The 13,113-nt window shown below is 40.7% G+C and overlaps 1 protein-coding gene across 11 annotated transcripts in view; it reads right to left on the bottom strand.

The window, feature by feature from the left end:
* The window catches only part of EPB41L3 (erythrocyte membrane protein band 4.1 like 3), a 98,273-nt gene that overhangs the window by 24,138 nt on the left and 61,022 nt on the right, over positions 1 to 13,113 (bottom strand). For 9 of the 11 annotated variants that reach the window (XM_075494422.1, XM_075494419.1, XM_075494411.1 and 6 more), the window contains exons 6-12: positions 12,770 to 12,845; positions 11,135 to 11,353; positions 10,727 to 10,814; positions 6,996 to 7,148; positions 4,870 to 4,967; positions 3,339 to 3,514; positions 992 to 1,212 (exon numbers count right to left, since the gene is read on the bottom strand). In XM_075494422.1, coding sequence (XP_075350537.1) covers positions 992 to 1,212; positions 3,339 to 3,514; positions 4,870 to 4,967; positions 6,996 to 7,148; positions 10,727 to 10,814; positions 11,135 to 11,353; positions 12,770 to 12,845 — 1,031 coding nt within the window. The remainder of the gene's footprint in view (positions 1 to 991; positions 1,213 to 3,338; positions 3,515 to 4,869; positions 4,968 to 6,995; positions 7,149 to 10,726; positions 10,815 to 11,134; positions 11,354 to 12,769; positions 12,846 to 13,113) is intronic. The other 2 variants (XM_075494416.1, XM_075494421.1) reach the window with 1 other exon arrangement.

Below are 13,113 nucleotides of genomic sequence, written 5' to 3'. Positions count from 1 at the left end.
GCATTTGCATGCATGACAGTTTTGTTGGTGTCAAGGTACACATCAAGGTTTTTCCTCATAAATGAAAGAGGGTAAATCTTACTTGTTTAGCAAGTGCATTCCATAGTACACTTTTTGAATGGTATCCTAGATTCAATCTTTCATATTCTGTTTTCTTCTCCTCAATGTAAAAGAAACAGAGGACATTTTAGACCTGATCTTTTCTGATTCTACCTTATTTCTCTTCACTGTCAAGTTCTGAAATTCAGTATCTTCTCTGTCCCCCTGTTTGATTTACCCCATCTTAATAACTCAGTAGATATAATGCACAGCCATGCGTGTACGTGTATGTAGTGGTGATGGGATTGGAGATGGTGAGGGATTAATCAAATTTAACAACTGAGCAGAGAATCATCAACAAAAACAGTTTTCTTCAATGCAAAACTTCAAACGAGGGAAGCAAACACTTTTGTAAGCCAGAAACAAAAGCTTGTAATAGTATATTAATATCCAAAAGTTAATAGAGAAAAATGCTCATTGAAATACATGCAAGGAAACAGAGCGTTATGAGAAGTAAATGAGAAAAATATAGTAGTTTAAAGCACAGAGCTACATACAAGAACACAGAACTATTTTGTTGCCTTGTCAAGGAAAAAAAAATGATGCCCATACTAAAGTCAAAATACAGCTGAAGACCAAAGGAGCAAAACGTGCACTGCTAGGCTTCTTTTCCTTATATGAGCTCTTGAATGCTATGTAAAAAACACTGTGCTGACTGTGAAACAGATTTCAAAAAACAGTCTGAGGCAGGAACTGACTTTTACAACATCATGGGAAATGCGAGAGGACTATAAAAATATTGATTCAAGACATGTATATACACATACATACGACCGTGTATATTCTAGTTTCCTTTCATGGAACTAGGTATCTCCTCCCTCCCTAACAATCCTGCATTTCTCCGAGCGCTCTCCAGGCAGGTCAGTTTAATGCAAACCCCTCAAAACTCTACCTTGGTGTCATGGCGTACTGCCGAGACCGGGGTGACCTCCTCTGCTCTTTTCTTTTTGCCCTCTTCATCATCTTTCTCTTCTTCTGCCTTTTTCTCTGGAGTCACAGTGGTTATCAAGTTGGTCTGAGAGATGCCCTTTGTTGTGGCGTACTGGCCAGTACCAACCTCTGCAGCAGACACAGAATCCTTCATGTACATTTCATGGTTTTCATTCACTGATGCTAAAAGCAAATATTTAAAGAGGGAAAGTCTGAAATAGCTTTTGCTGAGAAGCTGCATGAAATTAAAAAGCTGGGTTAGTAAAACATTTGAGATATTGCTGAAAACACAACTATGTCATGTTTCAGGAAACCAGAAGCATGTGCATACATTTAAATAAACTGTTTACTTGAAATAAAGCTTGTAGCTTTTATATGCATAAACATATATTATGGATGTGTATACACACATTACTGTAGCTAATGTGTGCATTACACAGTTGTTAAATGTTAGCAAGCCATTAAAAGTGCTACTGTAGTAAAACATCAGAAAAAAATCAATGCCTTGCCACTGTTATCAGGCAGGAAACATAAGGAGAACCAGCTATGACATCAGCCATGGGGATGGAAGAGATTTTTTTGGAAATCCGTCAGAATATAACAATGCAGATCGAATGCTTGGTAAGTAACGTGCTGCATTACAGGAAATGACAATATTGATGTAACACAGGCATAATATCTGACAATCAAGAAATGGGATCTTTGTATTATCAAGTATTCAAGTCTGCCAGTTAAGTGAGCTCATTATCCTAAAAAATTCTGGGAAGTGATGGCATTCAATTCAGTGGACCAAACCAGAATATTTTAGGATGTAAACATTCAATAAGTCAGCAAACTTAAATATATATAAATGATTTTGAAATAAACTGTAAATTTACAGATAGAATGTAATCAAAACATTAATAATATACCCAGACCCCGCTCTTAACTATTGTGTAATTAATTTCTAAGTCAATATGACTATTCAAATTTATAAAGTTACTTGCATCTGTAACAAGTGACAGGGCCAGGATCACAGTGTAATCGCGATGCAGAATGTTACAGCCACATTTGCGTTACAGTAACAACATTAGTGAAGAAATCATAAGTGTTGATTAAAACACCTCTTTTCCTCATTTGCACTTATGCAAATTAACATCATAAAAACCTTGCAGAGTCTAACATGCTGGGGAGAAGCGTTTCAGCTATCTCGTCTCTTGGGAATGAGCTTAGGAGGCAGGCGAAAGCAAAGGGAGCAGAGGGAGACATCTTGTTTAGATGTTACAAACAAAATAACGCAGAAGGGTAATTTCTGCTTTGAGACACATGCACGGCAATCAGGTCACCAGTTGCTTGGTAACGAGCAAGAAGCACATCAGAATTAGAAGATTCCAAAATTATTAATGACAAGCAGCACCTTTAGGGGGAGAAAAGAAGGCTTGTCACTAGTACTTTTAAATCAAAGCTTCTCCCCCTCCCCACCATCAGCTACATTCATTGCAATTCGTTTGTGATATTCTGTGGGAGAATTCACCTTTTTTTTAAAACTGTAACAATTTGGAATTTAGTCTCAGTCTTTTTTCCCACAAAAATAAACTACAACCTCCTTTTACTCAATAGCTGACAACGGTAACAGCTGATGAAGTAGCTGAGACTCTGAATCACACGCTGGTTTAACCTAAGGGAGCAGCAGAACCGCGACCTCCATGAACCACGGAGAAAGAGAGGGGGAGGAAGGACATACTATAAACCTGGGTATGTTACTCGCCTTCTCACACCTTGAAAAGTAATGTATGGAAAAAGCCTGTTAGCGCTCATCTGACTAGGACACGAGGTAATCAGAAGCAAGTGTTATTACTCAATCAAGGGAAATAATTCATTTATGAATTGTAACACATACTTAAATGAAAAACCTACATAGGAAAAAAAGCCAAGTTAAACCAAAACCCAAACAGTTACTCATGCAAACCCTGAAAAAGCGTTGAAGCCTGACTTGCTCAGGCAGGCAGGTCCAGGCTGGCAGGTCCAGGTGCCCCATCCTTCCCCAAAGCGGGGAAGTGCTTTGCAGGTGTGAGGCCAAGGAGAGAGGCTCCACAAAGAGTGGGCTCCCAAGGACGTCCTCCAGGCAAACACTTTGTAAGGACCGCAGCAGTACGTTTAGCGCAGTATTTCTCTGCATCCTCCCCTACCCCTGCAGCGAACGTGCAGGTACTCACAGCCTCCACTCAGCCAAAGCTCGAGGAGATAAGATGACAAGAGGTTTACACCTAATCTAAAGCAGCGACCACCATGATGATAACTTTTGACAAAGTCAATTCAGAGGACCTTACCCCCATCTAAGCTGCGAGACATAGTATAACGTTTACTAGAAGAGCGCTCAAAGTAAGGTGCGGGACGGTCTATGAGGGCACTGGCTCTTCTCGTCTGGGCCTGCGTCCGGCCGCTGTAGCGAAACTTGGAGCCCAGCGTGAGGAACTTCTTTGGAGGTGCTTCTGGCAGCAGGAGCCTAAAACACACCAAGCAGTGCACCCGTTACTCCTCCTCCTCCAAAAATCAGTCCGCTATTTCTGCAGAGGAGAGAAGACGACTGTTGGGTATCGCTCTCCATCGTAACCTGTGCCTCACGGGTCTGCGGCTAAAAGGGAATCAAAGGATGCCCCTCATACAGCATGACAAAACTGCTTTGCTAATGCATTTGAAAAGCTGAGTTCTTCCTAACGGGCAAGAATCACTCAGTCCCTTCCTGCTTGAAAATCAGATTTATTATTTTCTAATCACCAAACCTAAAAATAAGGTGTTTCCTTGTATCGGGGACCCTGATCTAGGCTGAAATACAGATATATCTCTTATACTTCAAATTTAACATGGTGCTGCTGAGGACAGGGCCAGAACAGATTTCCAGTGAATGCCGGGCAGTATTCATTCACAAGGAGGCAGACATTTTTCCAGTTAGAGCCTTCCCACCCTCTGTATTTTGGCTATGGGAGTTTGCTGAAGAAGCCATTCTCCTGCTATGGAGTTTATGCTTTAGACATTGATTTTCCATTAGAAATCAGGAAACTCCCAAAAAACGCACACTCAATTTCTTTTTAGATCTTTTGCTGCTAAGACTGCATTTCATATGAACCTACAGACAGCCTGAGCCAATAGTTTTAAGAAAGGAGAGAAATTCTTCAGTCCTCCCAAATATCTTGAGAGGGGTTTTTAAGCACTGGATGCCCTTTCACGCCCATTGAAAATCTCACCCTTTTGAGTTTCCATTGTGAAGTATCTCTTTGCTGACTATCTCAGCACAAACTAATTACAGCATTTATTCCACTATCCCAAACTTTTCTCAGGTCTTCTTAGATGTCAAAAACATAGCTGCAAAATTCCTCAGTAATATAAAAATTACAGCTATGGATTGGGTGTGCTGGGTGACCAAAGAATACAACACCGACTACTGTCTGTATTTTCATATGTAATTAAATAAAAATCTCATTTTTTTAAAAAAACTCTTACCCACATCCCCCAGTAACTTTCCATATAAGTTGTTCTCCCTATGCAAGCATATGTGCAGAAGTGCAGCAGAGTCCTTCGTCTCTTTAATTATAGCAGCTGATAATATCATGGCACAGATAAAGCAAAACGATTAATTGGGACCATATGGTGATTTTAAACACTCAGTATCTATCTGAAATAGTATGAATAATTTGGGTGAAACATTTCAAATTTTGAAGAAGCAGTAACCTTCCCTTGACTGCTCAGAGATACCTCGTGATCAAAAAGACAATTTGATTTGAAGGGTTCTGTCTCTGCTGACAGAATTGGTCTTTTCTGTTGTGTTTTATATCACAACTTTAGGAAAAGAAATCCACATACCTGAAAAATGTATGGTGCTCAACACACACTTTCCATAAGCGCTTTGCAGCACGATGATTTGGCAACTTAAACCCAATAGTGCTTTCAAACTGTTCAAACTAGGTAGGAAAAAAGAAGAAGTATGTATTTAATGCTGTGCATCTATTTTCAGACAGTATACACAAGTTCATCTTCATTTCCTCTGTCTGTATCATCTCATTGCAAGGGTGAACGTATATGCTCATGTATATAACCACATATATACATATTCTACAGACCACTGTTTGGGAAGGAAGCTGTGAGTGGTAATCAAGGCAACCTTTGAGGATCATTTTTTGGGTGAAACCCAGATAATGAACAAGAGGGTTTTGATGGTGACAGCGATGTTTTATGCCCTATAGTAACAAAGAGATCAGTTAAGACTTGGGAGACTTCTGAGAAAAACATCATTTAAGTGTTTTAACCCTGTTGTTTTAACTTCACCAGTTTAAACAACAGTGGGAAGCCTGATAATAGCCTGGAGGGGAGCAATAGTCCCCAGGGACTGAGCTGGTCTCACACAGCCTTAGATTAAAGAGATTTACAGTGAAAGAACCACTGTTAGTAAATCACAGTGTTTTTAGCAAATTTATCTCCTGGGAAGGAGGAGGAAAAGACAGGTAATTGAAAAGGGTCGGCTGGGGATACTAAGAGACCTTTCTAGGTTGTGCTGCAGATTTATATATTCCAGATGCAAAAGCTGTGCCAGCTACAACCGCTGTAGCACGTTGATGGCTACATGCAGATAGCTGAGTAGGTGAAATAGTGTTGCTGTGATGGGGGAAAGGTAGGCAGAAGGGCACCTGGAAGGGAGCCTGGATCCCTACGGGGAGCTGACAAAGAGAAACAAGGCAGGAAACAGCAAAACAATAAATGATATAAGCGACACATGGGATGGTGAATCACATTATCATCAAATGTAATTTGGAAAGAGATTGCATTGATTATTTTGCATAAGGAATTATGACCTGGTCGCAGGATGCTACATAACCAAGCCCAGCAGAGCTCAATAGGACTTTAGTGGTGGAGAACTTGAGTGCAGGCATTGCGAACATCAGTGGCTATTAGTGTTTTTTAAAAAGCAGACTCAAGACTGGGAAGTTGATTACTAAAACTGTTTGCTGAGAGGCAGGAGATGTAGGTTTGTGGATTTTGGTTTAGAACTCTAAAAAAGGCTCAGGCCCTGGGGCCGGCGGGGGGCCCCAGCAGATTTCCCAGGTCACTTATGAAGCCAGCCCTGGAGACATTGGCTCGGGACTCCCAACTGCCATATTGCACTAAGGGAGAAAGGCCAGTCCTCATCCAGGCAATTTCTGTCCTGGTATACAGCTCCACCCTCTAAAACGGATATGGGTTTTTCATCTATCGCAGACCGATTATTGTACCAGCACTTAAAATGGAGACACTCCTTTGCCTCTGATGATCCTGAACTCCTCCTGGGATTTTTGCTAAGATTCATCATCTTATTTCTGGATTGGTGCACGTTCGACCCACGCGGTAGGTATTTGCTGTGCATCCGGCTGAGCCACGAGAGGGCACTCACTGTACGAGCTTTCACATCCCCTTCTCCAGAGTCAGAAGAGGAGCTCCTGTGGGCCTGGGAGGGCTGATGCGTGGAGCTACCAAAACCGCTGAATGATGGATGCTTGACTCCATTTGTATCCGTCTCCAGATTTCTACTCAGACTCCAAATTTACTAGTCTGACACGCTTATAAAATTTGGTATGGCCTGTCTACGTCTCTTAGTGGGTAAGATGAATAGACACTAATTTAATATACAACATGACGGTAGATGATGAGCACTCCATGAATAAGCAATATGTTACTTAAAGTCCCAAAGTATTCATAATATGGATGAGCTCTTTACACGCAGATGGCCATATTTATTCTTTATGTTAGTTCATGGATGTAAACAGAAACACACCAAAGAAGATTTTAGCTGTATTTTAAATATTTACCTAATCTTTCCTAAGAAAATCAGCACAAATTAAAAAATATAAACGGAGAGGAATGTTAAAGGCTTGTAAGACATGACAAATCAACAAATCCATGAGAACACAGGTTTTTTGAAAAAGTTCATTCACTAAAGACTGTCACGATGCCCTTACCTCCCCTGGTCGGATTTTGATGTAGAAGTTGTTCCTCTTGTAGGAAATTTTCAGAACCTTTGGCCAGGCAAACCTATTTATTCTGAGTCTGTCTCGATATATTAAGAGACCACTTGCACACACTCCTAACATGATTTCCACTCCTTCAGAATCCTGGAAAAGCAAGCAATGCACTTTGTTGAATATTTCTCTCCACAGCACTAGAGATTCTTGTATAGCGTGTTTCTATCTGAGCTACGTCTTTTTAATGCATCAGCTGTAGTGACCTGATTTCTGAGAGCTACCCTACTCACTGACTGCATTCATGCAAGTAATAGTAAGGTTGGGCAGGGTGAGAGAAACTGAGCATTGCGAATGTTTCCTTATATTTTAGAAAGACTCCAAATAGAGGGGGGAATTTTTAGACGTTATTAAAAGAATTATATTAACCGTATAGCAAAATTTTATTAGCATAATAAAAAAAAATGTTATTAGCATAAATACCAGATTGAAAGTAATTAGGACAGCACACAAATTTACTTCTCCTGGCATCGCTCATCTCCATGACCAAGCTTTGTGAATCCTTAGATTGATTTTTCTTCTGTAGTTTGCTCGTCTTGGCTTGAGTTGGTTTGCTAGTTTCTTTAATGCTGTTGTGCCTATGCTCAGTATTTTCACTTTGAAACAACCAGCGGGCAGAAAGTTGGGCATTTGGACCAGAAAGATTCTTTTTGAAGTGTGCAACTGTGCTTGTGCTATAACCCATTTTTGACAGGGAAGCTGTAGGTTAGACACATTAGCACTATAAAAGATTTGGCCACAATCTTATCAGAATATACCCCAAATTATGTATTTTTTTAAGTGCGAAGTATATACTTTCCTTTAGAAGCCTTCAGATAGTCTTAAGCCAGTCTTCACTGTTTGCTATCACCACTAGCCTGTATTATTCTGTTTTTTTTTCATTTACCTAAGTACTAATACTGCTAGAGAAAAGAAGGGTCCACCTTAAAGCACAGAGTTCTTCGGTAATTATTTTAAAGTAACTTAAAGTTACAGAAGTCTGACAACAGAAGCTATGAAGATGTCACCCTATGATAATCATGAAATGAATTCATCCTTTTTCTCTGGTTTTCCCGACAAGCCATCTTTTAGGCACACAGTGAAAATCTGATTACGTTTTAAGATGAACACAAAGGCATGCATGGTCAGTCATGATGAAAAGGCTATGGCACAGCTTGAAATACAAAAAAATTGTTTTAAAATCAGAGACACAACATACAGTTAGTGCCCCAAAGTCACTCCAGTGTTAGAAAACACATCAATAAAGGATGTATGTTCCAACAATGATGGTATCACCCCTTAAAGATTGATTTTTTCCTAAATAAAGCTCTCACATGCTATCATTGTGAGGTACTACAGAAGAGACAAAGTTGATTTTTTTCAGTGGACTTCAATTTCACAGTTGCCTAAGCAAAGAGTAACATCTAAATACAGTGAATAAATTCTAAAAAAGAAAGTCTCATTGCCAGTAATCCCGCTGGCTGCCAAATGCCTGAAATGCATGCGTGCTCACATACAGCACACAGCTGCAGGTGCAAGGGGCTCCTTCTTTTGACATACTTGCTCAAAAACTTGTTGAGAAATGCCTTCTTCCCTCATCCCCACCCCAGCAGAAGACCCAAGTCCATTCACAGCTTCTTTTACTTGTCAGTGTCAGAGACTGCTTTTCAATGGGATACTACTAGTGTAAAATGAAACCCGAGTAAGAGGAGAATTTGACTTTTTTCAGGAGCGATGCGGTTGCACAGCACAAAAAACTGTTAGCTGTAACAGCCGAGGCACAAGACACTGAGCTGCACATCCCTGCAGCTCTGCATACAAATGGGAGGCTCTATCAGAGCCGTGACAGCCCAGAGGACAAATCTGTCTACTTAAGCACATTTGTTATTGTAGCCTTGCGTTGGATAATTGAGAACTAGTTTTAACAGCAGCTGGCAAGTCCAGCATCTGTTGAATACCTAAGATACCGGGACAGCCTTAATTAATTGACATTTACATAGAGACATCTGCCACAGCGTGACTTCAAAAAGACATCCAGAGAGATACTTGTCCCCTCGTCTGATACCATCAGATCTCCCTGGCAGACCTAATTAAAACTAAACATTACTGTCTACTTTTTCCACTTTCAGCTCAGTTTCCAAGACTACTGTTGGGTTTCTTAACCCATAGACAGATCCAATTCGGTTAGCACTGCAGCTTTTTAAATCAAGAACATCACTTTAGAGAGGGATCGGCTTGTCTACCAACTTCCCTTGCTCCGAGCCTTTCCATATGAAAAACAGAAGAGTAAAATTGGATAATGATACTTTTTTTTTTTGGTGGTGGTGGGGTGTTATCTCAGGATACCTTAAATTTCACAGTCTTTCTCCAATATTCTGAAAAAAAATGCTTAGGCCTTAATGCCATGCTATGTTAAATTTTCAGTAATGAAGCCTGTAACATATTTAGAACAGGAACTCACTTTGCTGCTGTTTTGCAGATTTCTTGTGTTGGACGAAGAATATTGAAAAAAAGCTACTGAGTGACATTTACCAATCCATTTCTACCTCTGCTCCCAATATGCCTCAAGATTTTGTGCCTATCTGCAAGACACAGGGAAAGCAGCGGCATGCCTCCTGGTAGAGTGCTGCCCGTTGAGCCATAGCCAGATTTTTCATTTTCAGTGAAGGCAATTAACAGAACACAAAAGATTGCCTTGAATTCTGTAACACACATACACAGCTCCTACGAAATGCCCCAGGGAGACGGTTGCAGGCCCTTTCAAGATCTGAGCTGCAAATTTATCTTGGTTCTTGAAAGGATCTGCTGCAGCATAAAACCAGGCTTACAGTAATTTGACCTTTACAGAAAATGCAGCGCTCTCCACAGTTCAGGATTCTTTGTTCAGCACTCATTTGCCAAGGATGCTTGCTAACCTCAGAGATATTAAAATCCGTTAGCCTTACTTTGAAGAGTGAAGAAAAAAATAGCAATTATTTCTTTTGGAAAAAAACCCCCAAAACACCCTCCCCCCCCCCCCCCCCCCCCAAAAAAAAAAAAAAAAAAGACAACCAACACAAGGCTGGTAGGTGGCTCTCCCAAGCCACAATAGGAATGACCATGTTTTATTCATAACTTAACCTGCCGATGATTAAAGAAACTACTTCATGGGAGAATGTTTCCAGCAGAATTACTGCCCTACCACTCAACTGCAACAAGCACACTTCAGAAGAGAGACAAGCTGCTGTCTCCCCATTACTATCAATCTGATTAGGTTTCCAGCACGGCTAAATAATTGCTTGAAAGTTCTCTGCAGTGTTAGAAATGATCTGCTTATCTAGTTAAGATACCATAGTTGGCCTTACTAAATTGGAAAATGTAGCTGAATGGAATGACAATTGATCACGCTCTGGACAGCTTCTAATATCCTTCCTCATTACTCTGTCCATTCATATTTTCCCAAAGGATTTGGTTGTTTAATCAACATGAAAGGATGATGTGCAACATCTTTGAACCTATAGGCTAGGTTATGTTACAGTTACAAGATATATTTATGCTTATACCACTAGTCACCTTTCCTCATGTTGACACATGATGTATCCCACAAAATGCCTGCCTCAAAACAGCAAGAAAGAATAAATCAGGGAGTCCATGCAGGTTCAAGTACTATGCCACAGGAGAAAGATGACCGGTGAAAGAACTATAGTCCATACCTTGGCATGATGGAGATCTACTCCATACATTGATAGTTTTTTGGCATTCTCCAGGAAATGCATCTCAGCCTCCGCAGGTGTCATTCCCCTGAAGAAAAGAACGAATTCCAGCATCAGTGTTAAGGAAACAAGAGTCCAAAATAAAATCCAGCACCTGGAAAACACTTTCAGCCTGCCAGAACTACAGCTGTACCCCTTAGATGGCCAGGTACCTACTAGAGCCAAAGCTCTGGTGCAGATCCTGTTACCTTTCATGCTGCAAAGCTCTTCTCTAACCAAAGACACAGAGAGGCATCTTGTTCGAAAAATATTCTTGTTAGGTGTACTGCAGCAGGTTTTAACATTTCCTGATGCACCAGGCTGGTACCTGAAGGCAGGCTACAGCCCACACCGATGCCCTCTGCCTACCTGTGGCTCTTGTGCAGCTCAATCACTTTATCCTCCAGCTCTTTAGTGTGATTCGGTGCAAAGCGAAATTCACTGACGTAGTCGCTGCCGTACTCGTCGGGGTCGTAGTCGCCGAGCTCCGACTGCACAGTGTAGGAGCCCAGCAGGGCCAGGGTGACGAATGAGCAGGGCAGCCGACCCGACACGATGTCATCTCTCAGCTGCAAGCAGAGGTAGTACCTGCAATGGAGCACCAAGACGGCTCAGAAAGTGCTCCTCCACCGCTCTCCCCAAAGGAGCACCGCCCAAGCACTGGCAAGAGACCTCGGTTCCTCTACTAATTTGCAGACAACTCCCAAGCCCAAAGTTTTTCAGGCGTTAATAAGGATAATAACTGTGAAAAAACCCACCTTGCCTAACTTATGGGTAGCAACGCCTAATTTATCTTTATAAAGCAGCATGGAGATCTCTTAATAAAATAGGTTATTACTTATTTTAGTGACCTAGATGGAGAATTACCCATTAAACATACCAGATTTCTATCATAAATCATTACATATGTAGCTACTCGATAATTCTTTTCTTTAAGGATAAAAAATAATTAAAAAGCTCAAATACCATTCATTAAAGGGTAGCTGAACTCCAAGCTGTTCAAAAAACATAAGTTGTCTCTTTAGCAAACTGTTGAGCTTTCTCAAAAATACTTTTAAACAGTAAATGCTGTTAAAACCATGGTGATAAACAGTGCAAAGGATCACCAGATAGAAGAAAACAGAAAAAAAGTGAAGAGTGTTGGCTTGGTGGTGAAAGCACGGAGTTCCCAGGGGAGATTTGAGGGTGATGAGGAAAAAACCAATCCTTTCTTTTGGAAGACCTCTGTTCAAGTGTGAACTCTTGGCACAGTGTCTTTCTGCGCACTGCCTAGCACAGGGGACCTCTGATCTAAGCCAAAGGCTTCATGCTACCTTAAAAGCAACAAGTAGTCCACAAATAAATGAAGGTTAAAAATATCCACAGGTTGCAAAATGTTGTAACAGGCTAGGGAATGGTTTGCTGATGGCACAAGACTCGTCATGGCTCAGAAGTTTTCCTGCCTTATACCAAGGAGGAAACCAGGTGAGGGTTTTTTTTCAGTTGTGGTTGCAATTTGAATACAAAACCAAAGAGTAGAGGTGCAGACTGCAGAGTTAAGTGACTTGGATAGCAGGGAGCAACCATTCATTACCACCGTATTCCCTATACTGTGAACATCAGTGGCTTACCTCATCAAATGACATACAAAATTTACACGCATGCTTATTCTCATCCCACTTCTTTCCTTTCATAGTTATGATTTTACATACAATAACAACTTGTTACCGCTGGCAAAAATGGGCATCGGGCATCTTTGTGAACATTAAAATCAACTCTCAGGAATATGTATATTGGAAAAGCTGGGTTTTAGGGTTAAATTATACAAAAGTCTTCTTAGCTCAGAGGATAGACACCGTTCACAGTGTCCTTTCTGCCAAAGCATTGCATATTTTCCATAAACTCATAAGAGAAAGGAAGCCAATGGGAATACAAAGCATTCCTTTTCTTGGATAATTAGAGTATAAGTGCTACTACAAACAGCTTTTAAGCCCCTTCTAGAAAGGTATTTAATGTTTTAAACACCTGGTAATATCTTCAGATAGCTGGGCAGGGTCTGGAGGGTAGAATTTCACATTAAATGCAAACTGCCAAGCACCACCTGGAAAAGAACACAGATTGACTGAAAGTACACTGTAAGTGCAAACAGAGATGCTCATGCTGTTCGATTACCAGCAGACTTAAAAATACCCCAGCCAAGCAATTCATAAGAACAGGATATAGTATCTTTTTCCCATACATCATTCTGAAGATACTACTTTTCCCTCTCACAATTACAGTATTAGATCAGATTTTACAGCTCTTTTCTTATTCAGTAAGATTTCCACTGAAGCCAGGACCCTGAGGGAGCAGTAATTTATTACTAACAC

Source organism: Mycteria americana, chromosome 2 (genome assembly GCF_035582795.1).
Source record: "Mycteria americana isolate JAX WOST 10 ecotype Jacksonville Zoo and Gardens chromosome 2, USCA_MyAme_1.0, whole genome shotgun sequence".
Lineage (NCBI taxonomy): Eukaryota > Metazoa > Chordata > Aves > Ciconiiformes > Ciconiidae > Mycteria > Mycteria americana.
The sequence above is the reverse complement of the archived record's forward strand: the minus strand, read 5'-3'. Positions and strand labels throughout refer to the sequence as shown.